General features: G+C 38.8%; 1 protein-coding gene across 1 annotated transcript in view; it reads left to right on the forward strand.

Annotated features, from left to right (window-relative positions):
* LRRC2 (leucine rich repeat containing 2) overlaps nucleotides 1–24,667 on the forward strand; it is a 62,301-nt gene that overhangs the window by 15,710 nt on the left and 21,924 nt on the right. Inside the window, exons 3-4 of the mRNA XM_086479985.1 lie at nucleotides 2,069–2,225; nucleotides 13,684–13,820. Of these exons, the coding sequence (XP_086336111.1) occupies nucleotides 2,069–2,225; nucleotides 13,684–13,820 (294 nt within the window). The remainder of the gene's footprint in view (nucleotides 1–2,068; nucleotides 2,226–13,683; nucleotides 13,821–24,667) is intronic.

Genomic DNA, 24,667 nt, shown 5'->3' on the forward strand with positions numbered 1-24,667 from the left:
GTATCAAGGAGAAGTGTGTGGGATACACCCTTCAGTGTGGGAGAACAGCAAGGCTGTTGGCTTCACAGGGGCAAGCGTTCCCCTTTGCTCCCTGCTGTATCTGCCAGTAAGGAGCTGGAGACGGTCTGTTGTGACAACAAGGTGCAAAATACCAATAGATAGGTAGAAAAATAAAGCCAAACCTGAACTGTGGAGAAACAGAGTGGCAAATGTTATCCCTTACCTAGACATCCTTTTTTCTCCAGTATGACCATTCTGTATCTGCTTTCTCTGTGAATCAGGGTTCTTCCCTACAGTGGCATCTATGATACTCCAACTAAATGCTATCCCTGATGTGTTTCTTTTTCAATTCTGTACAGGTGGGAAAGACAATAGTAATTAAATTTGCAGTTGGTACTTATGCTTTTGTTTTGCTGCAGAAAAATGTGCAGCACTGAAAGTGGAGGAGTGGAAAACCACTCGAGAAAGTTGGAGAGATTTCTCATTACTAGCCCTGAGGCATTTCAGGCATTTTATTTTTTAGCTGCCATAAACTGAGAAATATAGAAGATGGATCACAATGCAATATACACCTAGTGGGAAAATGAAACGATCTATATCAAATATGTAAGGGCAGGTAGCAAGGCAGAACTACATATATAGGCTAAGTGTCTGCATGTGTAAAATTGAAAAGAACTGAAATTAGAGGCAGCAGCAACCAAATAAAGAACAGCTTATGAACAACAGTCCAGCACATATTTAATTACAGTTAGAGGGTTTTGTTTAGCTAAGGGTTAAGTAGCACTATTCCTAGTTCAGAAGTTCAGAATTAATAAAAACCAATTAAAATGCATCACTCTTGTTAATGTCTTGGATCTATGAAATCCAGAAAGAAAAAAAAAAGAAAATGGGCAATTCTTTCTGTATAAAAACCAATAATTCCTACTGTGTTGTATTCTCATGCACAGGAAAAAAAATTGGAAGTTATAAAGGAATTAAAGGCTGAAACTCCTACATCTCTTTTGTTTATGGAGCAAGTTAGTGATAACACCTTATCCAGATTATTTATTCCAGATGTTACTGATGCACAGTGATATAAAACCCAGGACACTGGCAAATTATGTACTGCTTTAGAAAGTGGCATTTAAATGATCTGACCTTAAACTTTATTAATTGATTTTTGTCTGTTTCAAGTTCAAGGAATTTGATTACACAATTCAAACAAAGATGTGTACATCTGAATTGCATACCAATTAACTAAAACAATTTTATAATAATTAAAGGCTTTAAAACTTTTAGTTTCAGTAACTGTTATACACTGCAGATTCTGGACAAATAGAATAGTCTGAAAATCCCTCAGAAGCAAATTTATTTGCTGTGTATTTGGAATAATACAAGAATTCTTAAAGAAAAAGATTCTGCGTGACTAAAGCAAGAATTAATTGCAGTTGTGGACTGACTTAAAAATTGAGTATTTTTAGTCTTCCTAAAGAAATTTAGTAAACATTTTTAAAAATTGTTGAAATAACTTAGAAAGTTAAGTCACTTATTTCAAAAAAGACTTTCAAAAGGTGATATGTATGTATGCTATCTGAAATGTTTCTGTTCCTTGGACTGTGTTCCACATTGGCAAAATTTTTGAAACATAGGCAGGTATTAAGAATGTAGTCACACTTTTTTTTGGTGGCAAACCCTATTTAGATATTCTCCATACACCCACTCTTCTGTTCTGTGTTGCATTTTACTACATCTTGATGTGTGAATTAAAGCAGTGAAATGTGTTTTAAAAAAATCCTCCATCTGGAAAAAGGAGATCATATGGGAGACACAAAATGGATTGAGTGCTTCAGATAGGCTTCAGTTTTAGAGCAAAATGATTCATTAGCAGTTAAAAAATGAGTATGTGGTGACAGACAGCTGCAATGCTCTTCACAAGCAAACAGCTCCTATGAGCATTGGGTAGACTGCTCTTCTACATGAAGATAATTAAGGCAAGGGTTTGACTGTCGTGTGCCCTCCCTCCCCTTTTAGAAACAGAACAAAATACTAACTTGTTGCTTTCCATTTACCTTTCTTATTTCATCTACAGGAATTCCCAGATTCTTTGAAAGAACAGATCTATCTGAAAGAATGGCACGTGTACAATACATTGATACAAACCATTCCAGCCTACATTGCATTATTTCAAGATCTGAGAGTACTGGAGTTGTCAAAAAATCAAATCAACTATCTTCCAGTGGAAATTGGTAAGTTGGTTCAAGATATTCAGGTATTTATACCTACAACTATATTGCAGCGAAATGAGCATCTGTTCTTACAGCTCTCGGGCTGTAATTACACTGGCTGAATTGTATGCAACACCATGTGTGTAGTATGGCTCAAACATGGGAAAACACTGACACATTTTTGTTATCTGACTATAACGCAGCTTTTGCTTGTATTCAAGTAGATGGAGAGTTCTTTCTGAGAACAGGTGGTGGTTTATGTTCCTTACAGGTTAAGAAAAATAGAACTGTCACAGAACTGTAAACCTCAAACAAGAAGAATTGAAACATAAAATTGTGGTAAAAAGCAATCAAACATATAATGTTGCATAAAATCTGCCTTGAATTTTATAATGAGTTCAATAATGATCCCCATTTAATAAAGTGGTATATCTAAATGACATCAGGGATTTTAGAGAATGCTTCTTAAAGCTTACATACTTCGGCCTTTGCTACTTTGAACTACATGATGTCATGAATTTCAGACTTTGGCTCTCCTGTGTTTTCTGATTGTACAATATAAAAAGCTTGTTTGAAAGACTCGTGGTTTGAGAGGGATTTACTGCTCTTACATGGAAGACCGTTGCTGCAACTGGTGGTATCTATGACAGCTGAAGAAAGTGGGTCCACTATGAGGCCCCCATAGTTGAGTCCATGCATCTAGGTGTACTAATACCTCAGTCTCTGTTTTTAAATTAAATAGTCCTCCTACGTGTATTCCTTTACCCTAAGAGCCAACAACTTTCAAAAAAAAAAAAAAAAAAGTAAAGATTAAAACATCCACCTCCACAGTTATCATGGGTTTAACTAAGAAAAATGGGGAGAACATCCTGAAACAGAAATCAGTGCTAGACTTTTCTACTAGTTTCTATTCTTTTTCTACTTTATTAGTAGAGTAACACTAATGCTTTTGATTTATTTACTAACATTGTATTTTACACAGAAAATTTCCCACTGACATCAAGATATATTTTATAGTTTCAGCCTGGCAGCTAAATACAGTAACAAATCGTAAACAAGACACAAGCAGGAGATAATGGACATAAAATAAACACTAACTGTTTTGTCAGCACTGTGTGGAACTCAGATGGGTCAGTGAGTTTAACAAACAAACATCTTCCACAAGGTGGTGTGCAAGAAAGGGGAAAGAACATAGTTCCCTTCCAGAAGCTACCCTACACCATGAAACATAGGGTTTTGAACTGCTAACAGTTGAGGCAGGTAAAGGCTAAGAAAGTTTTTTATTTTTTCTTGTAATATTGTGCGTTGTTAATGAAAATTTCCCCAAGAAAAAGTAATTAGGAATGCCAATATAGTCCAGAATAAAGGAATAAAACCAGGTCATTCCAGCACAACCAGTTTTCTGTAGATAGTAATGTGGAGGCCATATCAGACCTTTCTTGGGGAACAAGGAAGAAATTTCCAAATGCTTCTAGTAGCAATCGCTGTTCTTTCAATTGAGTTTAAATGATGTGATTTCTGCTCATCAGTAACTTTCATATTATTTCCACTTATTCACTTCCCCTCCAATGTATTCATCCCTCTAGCTTATATCCAAGATGTTACTTTCTTCCTTTCAATGTTTTTGTTGCTGGTTCTTTATGTAAATGTTTGACTAAAAGGGCCAGTGAACACTAGGAAACAGTTTGCTGTAGGTCCTGGCTCCATGTTATAGGACACACCATCCTCCTTTTCACAGTGAACCCTTGTTCAGAAATTTTTTTTCAAGATTCATTAAATAAGAGTAGGCATGACTGTACTAAACACTCATCTGGAAAAATCTGGTTTGAATCTTTCCTTTTGAGACACTGCATATACAAATTAACAAATTTGGTTATCTGTAGATGCTATTTATACAATAATTCTACATCACAGCAGTAATTCTAGCCTATCCAGAAAAAAACACAGATTCACTGATGTGGTTTAAAAAGAAATAATATAGAAAACCTCTTCAGGACTGTGCTACTGACCTGTTCAGCACTTTTTTTGCCAAAACTGCCTAGTAATTTTCAGTCTTAGTGAATTTCCTGTTGATAGACCACCTATTGGTAACAACGTCTTTGTTTTTATGGCATAAATGACAGAGAATTTTTTATCTCAATTTTTATAATGCTCTCTTTGTTGACATGTAAGGTGGTATGCTTGCAAACAGCTATGCTTTTTTTTCCATGTAATATATATGCATACAGACGTAGACACTAATATATATTGGAAATGTTTGTTATTTTAATAAGACATTGTTATGAAAGGTGCTGCCTGGTTGAAGTTTTTGCATGCTGCTTCAAAATGAAACTTTTCACATATTAGTCACCTATCTGGCAAATTATCACAGGGAAAATAATCGATGTGGGTTTGGTTTGGGAGCTCTATTAGCAAGGAGTGAGAATCAGGTGCTAAATCAGAAGATAAGGTCTCTGGAAAGGTTAAGTGCTAAGGTATTCATCATTTTATGTTCTGTTTACAAACCAGCAGTGAGTAGGTAAATATCACAGCTAAAGCATACTTGAAAGTAATGACAGATGGTTGAAGTTGGCAGTGACACATATGCAGTTGAGTCTTTAATCTTCACACAGAATTGAAGCCAAGTTTAGACCAACAAATCATCCAGCAGAAGCTAAACTGGTGAGACATGTTCAACCTACTTTTGGTTCTCACAAGTGGGCTTTAAAGGTGTGAAAGAACAGGAGATGATAAGAATATTTTCAGTCAAAAAAAAGTATTCCTGCAGTAGCAGTCTCTGGACTAAAATATCTGCAGTTATGAAGATGAAATATGAAAATAGGAACATGAAGTTCATGTTCGTATTTTACCTGATTTAGAAGGGAATGCTTTTCTCTGAATCAGAGGGAAGAAAGACTTGAATCCATTCTCCGATATTGCAAATCATACTCTGAAGTATAATCACCTATGCACTTGAACAGATCAAACTTGGATCAGAAGACAGGTGAGAATACTTTTGATTTGATTCTTTTTGTGAAACAGCAAATATTTTCATGGGAAGAAAGTAAACAAAAATGGAGAAAACTGCAAAATGGAGTTGTCTGTCTCAAAGCTGTCAGGTCTGTTTTTCCTAGGAATAAGAGAAAAAATCACGAGCAGAGGTATAGTCAGGGGATTTTCCTTGGCAATGGCTTCTGGATGAGTTTGCAGTTCTGGCTCTGATTGTATGGCTGCAGTGCAGTCACTGTATATCAGCTAGTGCTAGTACATTAGAACTTGCTATAACTGAAAATATCCAGTAGAATATATTCCCATATTCACATAGGAAGTAGTGAACCACATTTTCATGTGATCCCAAAGCTTTTGTGCTGGGATGGGATAGTGAGGCTATATAAGGATTTTTTGTCCCACAAATTATTCATGAAACATCTCAAAGAGCTGCTAATAAAATCTTTGTACCTTTGTACCTCTCACATTTTAGATATGTCAAATATTTAAGAGGAAAAATAACTGTGCTTTTGAGACATATTTTAATAAGAAATCACAGGGATTTTTTTGGTCTCCTATCTACCTCACAGTATAAAATTTCATCTGTGCATACTATTAATCCAATTTCCTAGAACTCAGAGGGGAAAACTGTAAGTAATACAGTTTTAAATGACTTCTAGATACCTAAACCAGCTTTTTCTATTAAAAAGATTCCCAGTGTGCTGATGTGTAAGTTTCCAAGAAGAAAATACATATGCTCAGTTAAATGCAGTCTAGTTCTGAGGAGTTGCAGACTTATCTCTTACTCTCGCCATTTATTCAGTATTGAATATTATCTCTCCAACAGCTCAGCCTTGTATACAGCTGAGAAATTTTTTTTTATATTCCCCATTTAAAGTGGAAGTATTAAACACCTCTGTGCAAGTTGACTGTTTTTAGGAGGATTCCAGTTGCTTAAGGCTAGCTCCACAAATGATGCCTTGCTCCTACTGGAACAGCTGGTAAGATCCTCAAAATTTAACCCTTGGTTAGTGCATCACAAAAGTAAAACATTGTACTTTTTATTGAAACAACTAGAGAGGAAATAATCTTTTTTATTCATCTGCTTAAGCTATCAAAAATGGGGAATTTTGTACTAAAATACAAACATACTGCTTTTACAAATTTCAGCATAATTTGGTCTTGCAAAGACCAGTACTTTATTAAGCTGAATTTCTTGAAAGTATTTTAAGCAGTGCCATTGGGTACTGAGCTCAGACTGTAAACACTGCCATGGAAACTACTCATTGCATAAAGTAATTTTGCCAAAATTTTCCTGTTTATTGACTTTATCATATTTCTTTATGTAACTCCATTATATATAGCAATGTTAGAACACACTCCTTCTACACAGAGCAGATTGGTATTAGCAAACTCTGTGGTTTATTTTTCAGCCATCACTTGGGTCACAGTGGAATGTCGGAGGCTGTGCACTCCATTCTGGTTGTGATGGAAAAGTTTAATCCAAGAAGCTTTTTCAGTTTCCAAGGCGATCAAAACGTACTGTTCTACTTTTCCTAAACAGTTTACTCTATATTTATTTATGATGCTCAGAAACTGCTTTGCAGCCCAGAGACTGCTTATATTCTACTTTGCCCTTGGGAGATACACCCCTTTTTTTTGGGATCCCCAGGGAGATCAGAGTCCATGTTTCAGTTTATCTGCTTACATGAACAAAGGAAGTCACATACTTTTCTATAGAATTTCTGATCTACCAAAATATCTTCAGTTCAGCTCATTGCATTATTTTTCCATCATTTTCTTTTCAGCCCTTTCTGTAGACCCTCACCAAACATTTTTATTCCTAAAAGTATCTCTCTCTACTATCAAGCCCACAAGAACTTCTTCATGTTTTTCTACCTCCATTTTGCTATAAGAACCTTCTTGTCCCCCCCTGCCCCCTTACATTGTGCTAATACTCTTCTGACCACAGACCAAGACCCCAAACTTTGTGTTTTACTCCAGTTTATTGCATTGAATGGGATCCTTAGATAATAAAGACTCTTTGTTGCCTCATCTGTATTTTGTACCTGACACCTTGCTAGGAGAACTAATGTAGGCTTGTCTAAATGATGAAGTTGCATTACCATTATTACTATGTTGCGTTGCCCACCAGAAATTATAGAGTTTAAGTACTGGTTTAGTTTTTAAAATAATGAATTAAAAATTTAAACTGGGAATAAGCGATATCTTAGGCAACAACTATAGCATTACTGATCCCACTTAAAAATAAAGTATTCTTAATTGTGAAACTGCTAAGGAAGCCATGGATATCATTACTGTGTTTACTGCCTCTCCTTGGAAAACACAGAGATATTAGCTGTTTAACTCCCTAATTTGCATTTTTTTATAGAACTGAAAATTCACTGTCATTAAGCATAGTTAACAACACTGTTTTAGAAGCAATGATTTTATTATTACCACTTTTAATTGAGAAGTTATAGTCGAGTATTATTTGAATCTATAATGGTAGGTGTGGTGATCAAATCCGGCTCTACATTTGTGCTACTCTGAAGTGGGTGCCTCTGCCCCTCTCCCCTCCTAAGACTGCCTAAAAGACTGTATTACATGCTCATTAAGCCTGGTGGTGCCTGGGCACCATACATAAGAGACTGGAGAACTGCACTAAGAAAGTATAAATAAGCTCCTAAATACAGATTACAGGGTAGTGAAAGTCATTCATACTGCCTTACCAACCCCTTCACCCCACCAATCCCCCAGCTGTTATTGTAATCAACTCCAAATATGGGTGAGAATGGCTGGAATCTTACTGACAATGCCTACGGTGTTTGAAGGTTATTTAGGGATTCATTGCTCCCCAATTTTGTACTCCTTCAGCCAAGACACCTGGATTTGAGAATCTTGAGTCGTCATGAATGTTATTTTATAGTCATATATTTGTGCTCTTTCTCTGACAAAAAACGCCTAGCAGCGTTGTTTAACAGGTCTAGGGGAAAAGGAGAGTGACAGTCTTACTCCTTTCACCTGAGAAAGGAAAAGATCTGTCTGCAACCTGGATTACCATTCAGGAAACTCATATAACCTAATTCTATCCCTGTGTAGATTGTTGCTTGTAAGAATTTTGAACAGTTTTTTAGAAGAATGAGTAATTAGAAACTTGGAGCTGAATGGAAACTAGGTTGAAATTAAAAATTTATAAAGGAAAACCAAGTTGTGCCCAACTCATTTGGTTTCTGTCTTTCTTTTGAGAAGGTGATTAAGCTTTAAGTAGTAGAACTTGTCTATCTGGCATCCCATAAAGTATTTGATACAGTCAATTATGAAAATGCATATTTGAATCTAAGAAAATGGACTTTGCAACCGTTGTAAAAATGAACAAAGGACTTGATAACAGCTGAGGCAACAAGGCACTTGTTTGGAAAGAGATGCTATTGGTCAGGAGGAAGATCACCCGTGGAGTTTCTCAAGGATCAGTCTTGAGTTTATTCCTTAATTATTTTGAGGAACTGGACTACTGAAATTTTCTGCTGACATATTTTGGGCGTTATTGTCACTGCACAAACAGAAGGAAACATGAAAAGCTGGATGAACAGATGGGCTTCCAAAGAAACAGAGAGATTAAATTCATGATTGCAGAGTTCAAGGTCATATACTCATGAGCTAATAATTTGTGCAGCAAATCATGATCTCATTAAATGCAAATAATTGAAAAAACCAAAATTCCTAATCTAACAGTCATAGAAGGACAATCCAGCATGATACATGCATAAAGTTGTGATCACCCAGAATCAAGAAAATTATTTCAGGTGCAAAAGAAGTCTATTAGGACCATTCAAGGAGGGGAATTTTTATTTTGTGAGAGAAGATTAGAAGAACTGGCTTATTCAGGCCAGTAAAATAAGTTCTGATATGTCTGCTACCTATGGAAACATCAGAGAAGTAAACATTAGGGAAGGAAAAGAGTTAACGTAATAATTGATGAAAGAATTAGTGGTTATAACACTTCTATGAATAAATTCAGACTGACAATATGAAGACTGTTCCAAATAATGAAAAGGATGAAACTCTGTAATTTTGTTTTTCCATCACAGCAGTGGATGTAAAAAACCAAACTATTTTTAAGATGGAATGTGTTAAATGAAGAAATGGGATTATGTGAAGTGCTGGTAAAGGCTTTTATCCAGGAGGTCCTGGTGAGCCCTATGTATGTCCTATAGTCCTAGAGGAAGGGTTAATGCTTGACTACTGTTCAGCTGTCAGGTCGCATAACTTAATCCACTGGAGAGCCCTGAGGTGAAAAAACAGCCATTACACTGAATTGCAAGAGATTGCTCCCCCAGGCAGTTCTCGGTGAACTGTATCCGACTCACCTATGTTGTACTGCGTTTGTTATGAGAATTAAATTCAGTTGTAAGACTCATGGCTTTTTCCAGTAATTTTCATAGTCTTAGCTACAGCAATTACTGGCAATTGACTGTAGATACTGTTGTGTGCTTCTGTCAGATTAGAGAGAGATTATATACAGCAAGAAAAAATGTGATGCATCTTCTACTTACTTGCTTTCTCTTACCTGCAGGGTAGGACAAACCAGATTGTTAGCATTGACATACATGTTAGAAACTGTGAAAGGAGAAAAAAGATTGAAACCCCATCGTTTCAGAAGGCAAGAAAGTCAGAAAGGGAAGCTGTGCTTGTCTCCATCACTCTGTCCAGAAAGGCTGTTAATTTTTGTGAAATTTTTTTTGTAAGCCATTCTGTTCTGTGTCTCCTAGTTACATATTGGAGGTGCCTCCTCTGAGCAGAACCAGACAAGAGGATGACTAGGATGTTGGTGACACTAGATGCTTTGTCTACATTAGTTCTCCAGCTAATAACGGAACAGAGAGGTAGAAATTTCAGCAGCTGAAAAGTTAGCAAATACATCTGTTGTGTGTTTACTCTCATAGGCAGTCGAGCCTCACACACCTTGCTCAGCCCCTCCTGCTGCAGTGCGTTCAGTCTCCCAGAGCAGGATGGGGAAAGAATTAGAAGGGCAAAAGTGAGAAATCTTATGTGTCAGGATGAAGCCAGTTTAATAAGTGAAGAAAAAAAAGTAAGCAAACAAACAAACAAGTAACACAAAAGCAATCACTAACCACCAGCTGACCAATGACCAACCAGTCCCTGAGCAATAACCACCTGTGAAAACTCCTGCCCATTCCTCCCTGCCCCCAGCTTCTACTGCTGAACATGATGTTATATGCTATGATATATTCCTTTGGTCATTTTGGATCCAGTATCTTGTCCCTGTCCCCTCCCAGCTTATTGCCCACCTCTAGCTGACTCACTGGGGCAGCAGAGTGAGAAACAAGAGAAGAACTTCACGCTGCCTAAGTGCTGTTCAGCAATAGCAAAAACATTGGTGTGTTATCACTACTGTTTGATCACAAATCCAAAACATAGCACCATACAGGCTGCTATGAAGAAAATTAACTCTATTCCAGATAGACCTAGTACAATATCCCATTGCTAAAAGAAAAGACAAAACATTCCAGTGCTAAAGAGTAAGCAGTTCCTTTTTCATTCCAATGGGATTTGTGCTCCTTCACTGAGAGATTAATTGGAGGAGGAATTAATTTGCAAGTCTCTGATTCTTTATTTTATTTTAAGGCATTTCTGCTCCAGTGATTATTTTGTTGCAATGAGGTGGTAAGTTGATGTTTATGTCACTTAGCATGCGATGTAATACCTTCATTTGCCTACACCATGATACTAAACCTGGTGAGGCTTCATCGTGAGTAGGCTAAAACTTTATTACTTTTGTGTGCTTAAAAATCCAGAAATAAGGTAGTTCACACATTTACACCATTAGGATGCTTCTATTACTGTCTTGTACCAGCCTCAATGACCATTGTGGGACAGTAATGTACTGCCAAAACAATGCCTGTTGTAGTCTTACAGAAAATTTTACTTCTGCTATTTTAACTAAAAAAGTACTTCACAGCAAATAGGAAAGACACAATTACCTTCTTAAAATGACGGCTGAATTTTGAAATACCACCTCAGTTCCTATTTCTGGCAGAGCTAAAACTGGGAGGAAGCAGAGTGGAAGCTTCTATATTTTTCTTTGTTGCAACCTGTAGAGATTAATATAATGGAGTTATTACTGTATACGACTTGTCTGCCACGTGTGAGAAAGTTTTGGGCTGTTCAGCCATCATTTGAAGCCAATGTTGTGTCCAAGGGAGACTCTGGGGTGTATGTAAACTGCTGTGTGATTTGGTGGCTGCTAGTATTGGTCATCAGACTGCATGCCTCTGCCTCTGACAGCAGTAATTTCTCATGGAAAAACTGTGGGGCTTTCAATTCCCTATGTTTCTTCTCTGTCTTTTTCTGTGGACGCACCATCTGGTCTCATAAGGTTTTCCACACATGGCAAAAGGTAAGCAGCTCTAAAACAACTTTTGCTTTGGAGAGAGTTTAACTAAGTGTAAGTGCCTTAAGAATAAACTCACTATTATGACATTATTTTGAGCACCTGAGAAATACTGTAGAGAGATTGTCCAGTGTAATCCAAATAATATGAAAGAAAGACCAGATTCTTTTTTAAAATTTGATTATAAATAGAAGACTGATATAATATAAAATTGTGAATCTTGTGTATGTCTTGTCTTGGTTTGCCAATATATAGTTTGCTTTGAGAACCTGCAACACAAGATGCTGTTCTGTCCTGATTTCCAGCTGCTGAATTGCATTTAAGTTTCTTACAGCTGCTTTTCCTTGTGGATGCTGTGCTCTGTCACTGGTTAGAGGGGAATGTCACAGGCATATCACTGATTAGAGTGGAATATTGCAGATGATACCAAGCTGAGTGGTACAGTTGATATGCTTGAAGGGAAGAGTTGCCATCTAGGGAGACCTTGACAGGCTTGAGGAATGGGCCCGTGTGAACCTCATGAGGTTCCATATCGCCAAATGCAATTTCCTGCACCTGCGTTGGGGCAATTTGCAATATCAATACAGGATGGGTGATGAAGGGATTGAAACCAGCCCTGTGGAGAACGACTTGGGGATACTGGTGGATGAAAAACTGATTATGAGCCAGCAATGTGCGCTTGCAGACCAGAAAGCCAATTGCGTCCTCGGCTGCATCAAAAAAAGTGCAGACAGCAGGTCAAGGGAGGTGATGCTCCCCCTCTACTCTGCTCTGGTGAGACCCCACCTGCAGTGCTGTGTCCAGCTCTGCAGTCCTCAGTACAGGAAAGATGTGGCCCTGTTGGAGTGGGTCCAGAGGAGGTGAGAGAAAATGGTCAGAGGGCTGTAACACATCCCCTGTTGTGTAACACAGACCCCCTGTGAGAGAGCTGGGGTCTCAGCCTGGAGAAGAGAAGACTCTGAGGAGACCTTATTGCAGCTTTTCAATATATAAAGCAGGCATATGAGAAAGATGGAGAAAGACTTTTAACCAGGGCCTGTAGTGACAGGAGAAGGGACAAAGGTTTTAAACTGAAAGAGGGTAGATTTGGGTTGGACATAAGGAAGAAATTTTTTGTGACGAAAGTGGGGAGACCCTGGAACAGGTTTCCTAGAGAAGTTGGGGATGCCTCATCATGGGAAGTGTTCAAAGTCAAGTTGGACAGGGCTTTGGACTAGATGATCTTTGAAGATCCCTTCCAACTGAAACCATTCTATGATTATGCAATTCTACGATTGTCCGTGTGCAACACCACAGCTGTCCGTAAAATGTTTTCATTGTGTTATCTATGTATTCAAAAATCCCTTTGCTAACACATCAGCTATTTGATACATTCAAATTCCTTACTTCCTTTCCCTTTGACTATGTCACAGTATAATTTACATTTTTTCACTATAATACAGTTTACATTTTAATAATGTTTCTAAACCTATTTTTACTGAAGATTATGTAGTGCTGTAAATCAAAGAAACAGAAAGTACAATGTGACTAAATGTAGCCTAGAATATTATAAGGGCCTTAAAATTAAGCCAGCAAGGATGATAAATTGCAATAAAGAAAATAATGAAACAAATGCACCCATCCATTATCTTTTATAATCAAAAGTATGCAATGCTGGATACCAAAGACAGAATTCTTGATGAGGTAAGTTTAGTAAGAGTCAGTGTTCCCAATGAGCAGATTCTATTAAAAATATTGAGATGCTTTTCAATTAGCAGGCAAGTTTTCTGAAGTGGCCAAAACAAAAGCCAACTTTTCTAGTTTCAACTGAAGTCAAGAGGTATTTCATCTCTGATAGAATCAAGATCTTTGTGAGTCTTTGCTGCCTCCTTTCGAATTCTTGCCAAAAGTATTGTTGATTAAGGAAAGCCCATATGGGTGCAACACAGCAGTATCGCACCCCGGCAATGTCAGTTACCACTGCAGAAAATATTTATTAGTCTCTTACTCATCATCACTTTTTTTTTCTTTGCTAAACTGAGCATGCCTTTTATTTTTACCTTCTTCCTTATTTTTTTTTTTTTTAATGCACTGATTTTCAGTATCTTTCCCTCACAGGCTGCTTAAAAAACCTCAAAGTACTCAATGTAAGTTTCAATAATTTGAAGTCAGTCCCTCCAGAATTGGGTGATTGTGAGAATCTGGAAAAACTGGATTTGTCTGGAAATATGGAAATAACAGAGCTCCCATTTGAAGTAAGTTAACAAACTATGTTTCTTCTTTTTTTTTTTTGGCTTATAAGTTATTTTATCACAGTCTTAAAATCTTTTCTTAACAGATTAAATCACATTCATTACAGCTTTGAGCAATAGTGTTTTAGTAGTAATATCACAGAAAATGCCTTAGCAGCAGTTAAAAGGGACCAAGCTTCTTTGTTTTGGTTTTCAAGTGACTAAATTTTGCTTGTATTTATTCTGATGTATGAAGGAGGACATGATCCCAAAGGGGATTTGGCCAGTGGTGATAAGGAGAGGGTCGCAAATGGCTGTTTTCTGTGAAGGTAAAGTGCATCTTGACAGTCAAATTCACACACTAACCTTCATTTGTTCCCAGAGTCTGTTTTCCCTTAAAAAGAGTATAGAGAGTTCTATAAACAACACTGCATGCTGCTGTGAGCGTAAATATATGTCTGAAAGGGATATTACATGTGAGGCATGGTATGAATATATAATAGAGACTGAGAGAGGGACTCCCAGGCATGCACCAACGTTGTTTCTTGTGTTGGATGCATAACTGCTCTCTGCCATAGCTGCTTTGAGACTTTTTGTTCATGGAGAAATTAAACCATTGTACGGTACCTAACCACAGTTTCAGATGTCATCTGTATTTCTCAGGTTCTTAATATCCTGATTCCTGGAGGATGAGTGGGGGGAGCTTTAAGGAGACGTGTCAGGCTCTTCTTTACTGATTCTTACTTTTTCTCTAAAAATCTGTTACTGGCAATTTACAGGCAGTGTTGAAATGGATTAAACTTATGTGAGATCTGTCTTGCCCATGCTTATGTTCTGTTCTGAGGAAATACAAACAGTAATCAACTTTCTCCTCTGACTTTTCACTGTAAGGTAGTTTATCTGAAAAGAATTGTTAAAAAATTATGTGAAGGAAACAGAAAACAAAGGGGAACATCAACTTCACATTGATACTCCATAGAAATGCTGGCAACAGCACAAACAGTGCAGGTCTTGTATCTTCTTCCTCTCCTCCTCCTTCAGATAGCAAAGACAGGGGACAAACCAGATAAAACTTCGCTGGTAAAAAAGAACCATGATTGAACTGGAAAAACATATATACTGAACAGGCAAACGAATTAAATATAAGCATCTAGGAAAAGTGAGTATATGCAAACCTGAGGACTAGAACGGTGAATTTAGCCCCAGTTGTTGGTATGGTAAAATCAATGAGTATTTTCCCAGTTGGTTCTAAAGGCCTTGTAGTCAAAGGCTTACCCATGTCTATACATTATGGGTAGCCTTTGCATGTAAACATAACTATGCACGTGACTCAAGTCTCTTAGGACTGAGTCCTAAGAGACTGCTGTTTCTCTTGCAAAGCTCAAAAACATTGTTCATTTCTGGTAGTCTCCTGTTCAATGGGCTTGAAAGCTACTAAGACTGAGTATAGGCTACTGTGTAATGGTTCTAAACTATTGAAAAAGTTTAGAGCTAGCAAATGACTTTATATAACAGGAAAAACTGGAAGAAACTTCATGTCAGCATGGTCTAAAAGGTCAAGGACAAAAATATTGGCATTGCCTATTTTGTTTCCTTGTTTCTCTGGAGGTCAGCACTTACTTTATACTTGCAGTGACCTGCGAGGTAGGCTACACAAACTCTTCTGATTTAGTTTATAAAATTAGTTTCCCAGAATCAGCATTTCAAGGGCAGGTTTTGAAGCTGAACATACTGTTAAAGGAACACTTTTGTCAAACGATTTAAAACGATGCAAAGTGTTCGGCTTTCAGTGTACTCAATATGGCTGATGATATTCAGAGCAATTGCACCAGCATCCTTGCTAATGTAATAGATGTCTGATGTTTGATTCTCAGATGGGCAAAAAGTGGTAGTCAATGGCAGATAACTATGTAATGAATTAAAATACTGAATTAGTCTGAATAGTGTAAAAAGGGAAAACAGAAGGACACTGTGAAGTGTTGTAGTGGGCTAACCTTGGTTAATAGCTAAATGCTCACCCAGCTGCTCACTCCCTCCTCCTCCTCAGCATGCCACCAGGAGAAAACAGGATAAGAAAACTCATGAGTTGAGATAAAAGATAGGTAGTTTGTTTACCATTTACTATTGTGGGCAAAACAGACAGTACTTGGATGTTAAAACAGCATCTTTCCTCCTCCTTCTCCCAAGATCGAAGTCACTCCTTCACTCTAGATTCCTCTCCCAGCCCTGAGCAGTGCAGGGAGGTTGGGTGAGTTATAATCTGTATACAGTGGTTTCTAGCTGCTTCTTCTTCCTCCTCACACTTTTCTTCTCCTCCAGTGTGGGGTCTCCATGGGCTGCTGTTTCTTCAGGAATATCCATCCGCAGCAGTATAGGCCTTCCACGAGCTGTCATGTGGAGATCTACTCCACCATGGAACATCTCCTGCTCCTCCTGCTCTGACCTTGGAGTTACCTCTGCTCTTTCTCACTGTTTTCATTCTCTCCTCCTTTCTCTGGCGTTTTTTTCCTTTCTTAAATACATTTTTTGAGTGACAACACACACTTGGCTGAGGAGCTTGGCTGTGTCTTGTGCTGAGTCCACTGGAGCCAGCTAGAACTGTCTATGTCTAGCATGGGGTAGCCCCGTGTCTCTTCCCACAGAGGACAACCTGCAGCCCCCATGCTGCCAGCACCTTGACATGGACACCCAACACAAGTATTTATGACCCCTAGTTAGACAGATAAGACCAATTATTGCCCAATACAATTGTTGCTTACATTTATTAATCCAGTGAAATGCTCATAAGGGTTGGTCATCATTGCCTCCTGTGGTGTGAGTACTGGGAACTGGGGAGTGTAAATGAACAAGCACATGAAGCTCTGTTTTGGTAGGTGAAAGGGTTCCCTTTACAACATTAGGAAAAAAAGAGAAAACTTGGCAACTGATACACAAAGTAAGTTAGAGAGTTGAGAAAAATGTTTCCTGTTTATCATTTTTTAGGTAGTTCCATTTTTATTTGACTTTAAAATCCTTCGAAGTATCTTCTGGAAAACGTAAAGAAATGAATGAGACCGGCAACAGTATCCTGCAGTGTAGAGCTTACTCAAAAGAAATAAAGGCAAACTTCAGCCCAGTAGGAATTATTAAAGTCTAATTTTACCTTGATTTTGTGCATAGAGTGGCCAGAGAGACACTGAAAACATATACAAAAGTGGATTCAGAGAGATTGATAACATGCCTGTAATTCAGTCCAGAATTTTTGACACATACATAAAGGTTTATGAGATCATCAGAACGCTGAGACTGAATTACATCTTCAGTAATCAGTCTCCTTGTCCCCTTTCTATCCGTTTTCTTTATGACAGGTGCAAAAAATAGGGATCTTGAAGCTTTTAGTTTATTTGGTTATTTGGTTGTTTGCTTGCTTGGGAAAACAGTTCAAGAGTGTGTTTTGATTTTTTTGTGTGTGTGTTTGTTTTTTTAAAATTTTTTTAAATAGACACTAATTATTACTTGATAAGCTAATTTAAGGGGAGAATTCTCAATGAGATGGATCGTATAGCACGACTGTAGTTGCTACCCAGAAGCAGTAGAAAGTGAATGTAGGTTATCACACAAAACTGTACAGTGTCACCAAGTACCCATTTTGAATAGAAGTTCCTAATTTGTGAAGACAGCTGCCATATATGTGCATAAATTTTTTCTGGCATATCAGTTGTTTCTGTGTCAGATTTTGTCAGTCAGCCACATAAGAAATTCTCAGACTGTTGTGATGCCTGTTAAGTCTGTTAATTTGTTCTGTAAACAGGGAAACTCAGGAAACACAATGTCACGGTTTGAGGCTGCGCCGGCCACTAACAAATGACAGATGCTCTCTATTAACCCCTCTCTCCTCCCAAGAGGGAAAAGAAGAGAGAACAAGGAAAAGAGACTTTTCAGTTTGGAAAAGAAAACTAAAACAGCTTTAATGAAACAATAACAATAAAAGAAAAGATAATAAAGAAATAATGAAATATATACGATATGTACAAATAAATACAAATAGATACAAAAAAATACCGAACCCAATTCCCCCCACCCTGATGATGATATGTCATGACCACGTTGCAGGGCTGGCACTGGGGCAGTCCCAGGCTGGACTCGGCAGCAGACAGGGACGGGATGCAGGAGCTGGACTCAGGCACGGGATTCGGGGATGCATGGATCGGGATCGATGACAGAACAGACAGAGTCCTCCTCAGGTGTTGGCCATCGAAGAAGAGAGAGAGACCCTCGTGATCTCTCAGCTTTATACTCAATATGACGTCTATGGGATGGAATACTCTGTTGGTCAGTTTTGCGTCACCTGTCCGGTTTTCTCCTCCCTGCAGGTGCGAACTTTTTCATGCTTGTGACTCTTTTCACTCCCGGCACCCCAACACGGAGTACAAGATTTAGCAGTGACCTTGGTCACTGTAAGAACAAGTATAAGCAAGGGCCTCTCTGCACACCATTCCTTGGTATGAACTGTAAACACCAGGCTTTATCACTGCTAGGAGAAGTCACTGTCTGGAAAAACATGCTGCTGTTTCAGAAAGTGCCGTTAGTTAGAGGAGACTTAACTGAAAAGTTAAAGCACTAAAACAGAATTAGTTCTGGTTTAGCCTAAACCAGGACACACAAGATGTTAGGCACATTTTTCTTTTACTACTTTTCGGGTAAACTACCATAGTTAAGGAGGTTTCCAGCGTGTATATTGACTATACTTCTTGACTTTTTAATCTACTCATTTATTTTTTCAATACAAAGCTGAGGTATGTTATAAATGAGATGCTCTAGCACAACTGAAATCTTGTGCATCTTCATTCTCTGTTAATAGATACAATATCTGGTAGCAATTCATTCACATTCTTCAGTGTGTGGGGAAAAAAAAACCACCCTAAACCATAGCATTCTGCTTAGCCTAATGCAACCTGTTTCGTGGAGTGACTGTATAAGCCTACTAGGAACATGTATGTCCAGTACTTGGACTTTTGTCAGTATTTCTATTTGGATGTGCTTTGGAGCCATGCCTTGAGTGACATGTCTTGTGCCATAGCATCAGAAGGCAAGCACACTTCTTACTTGTCTGTTAATTTCTTGTAGAAAGGTCTTTCTCTGTTTTCAAAGGCCACTTCCAGCACTTTGTAAGTCATCTCATTGAATCTTAAAATGAGGAAATATGATGCTCCATTAAAAAAAATTGAGGGTGTATGCTCTCATCTTTCACTTTCTCAAGGATTAGGGTTTCATATCATTCCATACTATGTCTAAGGAAGAGCAGGTTTGTTCAATGTCTACTTTTCAATTTATTTTTCTCTCGTCTACTGTTGGATGTCTAATATTTTTAGATTTTAAAAAGTTCCATTTAACTTCAATATTAGATTAGTATTAGTTGCATAGTAAGTGCTTTGGCAGAAAAAGTTTATGGATCTGCAGTTGAATTCAAATCTGTTTGGGCCACATTGGTAAATTAAGAATGCCTTTCTCTGGACATGAGTGAAAAGATATATTGAAATAAAATGTAAATGTTAGAAAAGGCAACCTACGTGCCTTTTACATTTATACAGCCAGTTTGAAACAGATACTTTTAGACCTCAGTAACCAGGCTTAGCAGACGAAGGAGCACTGCAAAGTTTAGGGCACAGTCTTCCCTCACAGGACACATAGCTGACAGCTCCTCTGTGGAAGTGAATTTGTTCCTCTAGCTAAGATGCTCGGAAGAGGTGTACCCTGTATGTTATCCAGTCCTTCTCCTAGAATAGGGGGATTATAATCTGTAGCTGCAGAGAGAAGAGGAGGAATGGATGAATACGTTTCTAAACTTACTGTACCTTCTGTGTTTGAATTTAAGAATTAGTATGATGCTGGTATTTGTATTTTAACCTTTGGAGTTCCTATTGCTATATGTTATGCAACTAATTTGTTTTTCTTACCTTTCTTACCTCTTACCTTACCATAAATACTATGTTTTCTGATACAGATTTGTAGAAAAACTGCTGTGACCTTCTTTTGAGGTATGGTTCCTTCAGAAAATATTGCTTTCTACAGTTATTTACTGAATCACCCAATTCATGTTTCCTGTGCATGGCAGAATATCTGCTTTGTGCTGACATTTCAGAGAGCCAGGTTTGCTGTGTTGAAGGGTCAGTTCTTCTTCCATACTATAAAATTCTGCTAATAATGATACATCAGCCAAGAGTATCTATAGATATGATCCAAAGGAACTTTAATGAAAAGAGAGGGAAGATGAAGAAATTGTCATTTCTTCCATCTGCATCATCTGGTGTGGCACATGCTGTCACTCACAGGACAGGTAAGACAGAAATGCTTAGAGTTAGATGTTCTGATATACAAAATAAATTAAAAAGGGGCTTTGCAAAGTTACTGTGCTTTGAACAACATTCAGTACCCCATCTGAGCAGTCCTATCAAGTGATCTGAAATGTTTTCTGTACCCTTTGTGAGGTCTGGGTAGTGCAAAGTGAAGGAATGAGACAGAGACTGTTAGAGCACATGAATACTTTGTCAAAGAAAGAGTATATGTACATATGCCTTCATTTCCACGTCAATCCTGTATAAACTGATCTTTGAAGTTCAAAGAAATGGTGAAGTTATGCTTTCTGGTTGTTTTAGCACACTGTGTTTTCAACACACCAAATGAAATCTTGGTTTGTATTTCTGATGCATAGAAGATTTCAGCTAAGTCCTGATACAAGCAAGTACATATTTGGGGAGCTTTCAAAATCATAGAATCATAGGATCATAGAGTATTTTGGGTTGAAAAAGACCTATAAAGGTCATCTAGTCCAACCATCCTGCAACAAGCAAGGACATTGGGGCTCAGAGCCTCATCCAACCTGGCCTTGAATGTTTCCAGGGATGGGGCATCTACCACCTCTCTGGGCAGCTTGTTCAGTGTTTCACCACCCTCATAGTAAAAAATTTCTTTCTTATATCTAGTCTAAATCTGCCCTCTTTTAGTTTAAAACCATTACCCCTTGCCCTAGCGCTAGACACCACTAAAATGTCTCTCCCCATCTTCCTCATAAGCTGCCTTTAAGTACTGGAAGGCCACTATAAGGCACCCCTCTAGCTTTCTCTTCAGTCTGAACAACCCCAACTCTCTCAGCCTTTCTCCATAGGAGAGGTGTTCCAGCTCTCTGATGTTTTTGTGGCCCTGCTCTGGACCCACTCCAATAGGGCCACATCTTTCCTGTACTGAGGACTGCAGAGCTAGACACAGTACTGCAGGTGGGGTCTCACCAGAGTAGAGTAGGGGGGGAGAATGACCTCCCTTGACCTGCTGGCTGTGCTTCTTTTGATGCACCCCAGGATGCGGTTGGCCTTCTGGTCTGCAAGCGCACATTGCTGGCTCGTAATCAGTTTTTCATCCACCAGTATCCCCAAGTCATTCTCTACAGGGCTGCTCTCAATCCCTTCATCACCGATCCTGTATTGATACTGCAAATTGCCCCAATGCAGGTGCAGGACCTTGCATTTGGCGATACTGAACCTCATGAAGTTCACATGGCCCCACTTCTTGAGCTTGTCCAAGTCCCTCTGGATTGCATCTCATCCCTCAGGCATGTCAACTGCACCACTCAGCTTGGTGTCGTCTGCAAATTTGCTGAGGGTGCACTGTCTCACTGTCTATAAGTTACTGAAGATATTAAACAGTACTGGACCCAAAACAGAATCCTGAGGGACACCACTCATCACAGATCTCCATTCAGACATTGAGCCCTTGACCACTACTCTCTAGATGCAACCCTCCAACCAATTTCCCACCCATCGAACAGCGCACCTATCAAATTTGTATCTCTCCAATTTAGAGAGAAAGATGTTATGGGCATGGTGTCAAGGGCCTTACAGAAGTCCAGACAGATGATATCCGTAGCACTTCCCTTGTCCACTGATGCAGTCACTCCATCATAGAGGGCCACTAGGTTGGTCAGGCAGGACTTGCCCTTGGTGAATCCATGCTGGCTGTCTTGAATCACCTCCCTGTCCTCCATGTGCCTTAGCACAGCTTCTAGGAGGATCTGTTCCATGGTCTTCCCAGGCACAGAGGTGAAGCTGACAGGTTGGTAGTTCCCAGAGTCTTCTCTTCTACCCTTTTTAAAAATGGGTGCAATGTTTCCCTTTTTCAAGTCACCAGGGACTTCACCTGACTGCCATGACTTTTCAGATGTCATGGGGTGTGGCTTGGCAACTACATCAGCCAATACCATCAGGATTCTGGGATGCATCTCATCAGGTCCCATAGACTTATGCAGGTTCAGGTTTCTCAGGTGGTCACAAACCTGATCTCCTACAGTGGGAGGGACATTGCTCCCACAGTCCCTGTCTTGTGGCCTATCCACTCAAGAGGTGTGGGAAAAGAGGTTGCCAGTGAAGACTGTAGCAAAAAATGTTGAGTACCTCAGCCTTCTCCTTGTTCTTTGTTACCAGCTTGCCAGTCTTGCTCATTGGAGGATTATGCATTCTTTAACCTTCCTTTTCTGATTGACGTACCTGTAGAAGATTTTCTTTGCATCCCTTGACAATTTCAGCTGCAGCTGTGCCTTGGCCTTCCCCATCCCCACACAACCAGACAGCCTCCCTATACTCTTCCCAGGATACTTGTTCCTGCTTCCACTGCCTGTGCATTTCCTTCCTGCCTTGTACGTTGATCAGCAGGTCTTGAATCATCTGTGCTGGTGTCTTGTTGTCCTTTCTTAAACCTGTGGATTGACAGCTCCTGTGCTCTCTGGAAAGAAGTCTTTAATGATCTCCCAGCTCTGTTCTGCTCCCTTGTCCCTGAGGGCAGTTTCTCAGGAGGTCCTCTTGACTATCTGCTTGAAGAGCTGGAAGCTTGCTTTCCTGAATTCAGGGTCCTGACTTTACACTTCTTTTGACCCTTATCCCTCAGAACAGGGTGCTTCCCATCTTGGCAGCACCAATTAGCTCACTTGTGTTGGTGATCAACAGGTCCAGCAATGCATCTCTGGTAAGGTTGTCTAGAGTTACTGGTGTTATAGTTGATGTTGTTTCTCTGCTTTGTTTACCTGAAAAATATAATTATAGCTAGTTGTCTCTTGCATCTTTCAACAATTTTAATGTTGCTGGTGTGGTTAGAGAGTCATTAAGCACTAATATTAGCCTCCTAATATTTTCAAACACAGCCGTATACAGAACAGACAAAAATAACTTTTTATACATTAATACAATTTCAAAAGATTTTTTAAAATTGGAGTTTAGCAGCTGGAAAGTTTTTAGTCTCTTTTGGTCTGGTTCTGATTCTCTGACCAGTCCTATTCAGCAAAGGAAAACATTTAACAGGAAGACCAGAGATATAATAAGCTCTATGCAAGTGTGGGGAGATTTCAGAGAAGTCCCCAATGGGTATTTCCATGTCACTTGTCTTTGTGATCCATGACTCACACTTCCCAAAGCAATACTCTGGTTATGCAGGCAGGACACCAGCAGTATCAATAGAAATGTAAAAGGACAGGTTGTTTCACCAGCACGTTATTCTTCAGAGCTGTAATCTTCCAAACCTCTTTCTTTCACTTGCCATTTGTTTTTTTTTATGTGTGTAACAATTATAAAATGAAAAACACAATCAGAAGGTGTACAGGACATTAATTTCCCAGGGATTTCACTATCTAATCAAACACCGGAAGAATTCACCCTTAGCTCCTTTCTCTCTCATTCAATGGGATTAAAAAAGACCTGTAAAATCTTCACATCTATAAAATTTTTAAAAAGTTACAAAGGAGTCATGTATCAGATTTGCTAAAACCCGATTTTTCAGGTATACAAAGCAGAGAAGAGTGGTGTAATAAAGGGCTTAACTTGGTCGTGTGAAGCCAGTAACAGCATTAAGCCAACCTCTGGCGAAATTCTTCATTTTAAATCATTGGCTAAAGTCCAGTTGACTTTAAGCAGACCAGCATTTCTGTGCATACATTTCACAGGTTCAGGAATGTTTTTCCAATTGCTTGGCTTGGGTGTATTTCTGTTAGACAGGTTTTCATCTTGCCCGTCTTTGCTCAGTGCTTGTATTCTCTCTGAATCTGCTTAACATTCAAGACAAGTTGCTTTCTGATACAGTTGGCCAAAATGCTATAAATCCATGCAAAGCAACAGCTGCTTGATGGAACTGGTATATGATAGAGTATCAAACATTAACAGAAGGGATGTGAAACCCAAAAGAGCAGGTGCAAAGGTGTTAGGTGTCAGAGGAGATTCATGGAGGCCTTACTGTTGCAGGAGTTCTCATAAAGGTTTTAATAGACAAGGGGCTAAAGAAGGGCATGGGTCTATGTTAGGAAACAGGATTATGCAGTTAGGCACAGGAGAGTGGTCAGTTGATCCTGTTCTTGACACTGTGCTTCCAAAATCTACTAATTAACATAGCATCACTTCAAAACCACTCCACTATCAGAACAAGTCAGCAGCTAATAATAACAGTGCATTTCATTGGAGAACTGACCCATGCCTACCTCCGTGCCGTGGTGCCAGTGACCTCTCCTTTGTTTTTCACATGAGTTCAATGAAAGTAACATCACCTTTCATGGTCTGAAATTCTATTATAGTAGGCAATGACAGAGAAGTAGTTTTACAGTACAAGGGAAGAATTAACAACGAGCAAAGCAGTATATTGTGAACACTACAACATAGCTATGTTGTTACAAAAAGCACAAATCTAATTGTAAAATAAATCAGTGGTAGGAAAGTGTATTTGGTACTGTTCTGGCTTTGTTTTCTCTGAAAACAGTTCAAAATCTCACTGAGTCCAATAAGAAAATAGTCTTTCAAAATCCTAGTTATATATCCTCCATTCATCAGTGAGATAATCTGAGGCAGATTTTATATAAGTACTGA

The sequence above is a fragment of the Leptosomus discolor genome, chromosome Z, assembly GCF_034619465.1.
Source record: "Leptosomus discolor isolate bLepDis1 chromosome Z, bLepDis1.hap2, whole genome shotgun sequence".
NCBI classification, from domain to species: Eukaryota; Metazoa; Chordata; class Aves; order Leptosomiformes; family Leptosomidae; genus Leptosomus; species Leptosomus discolor.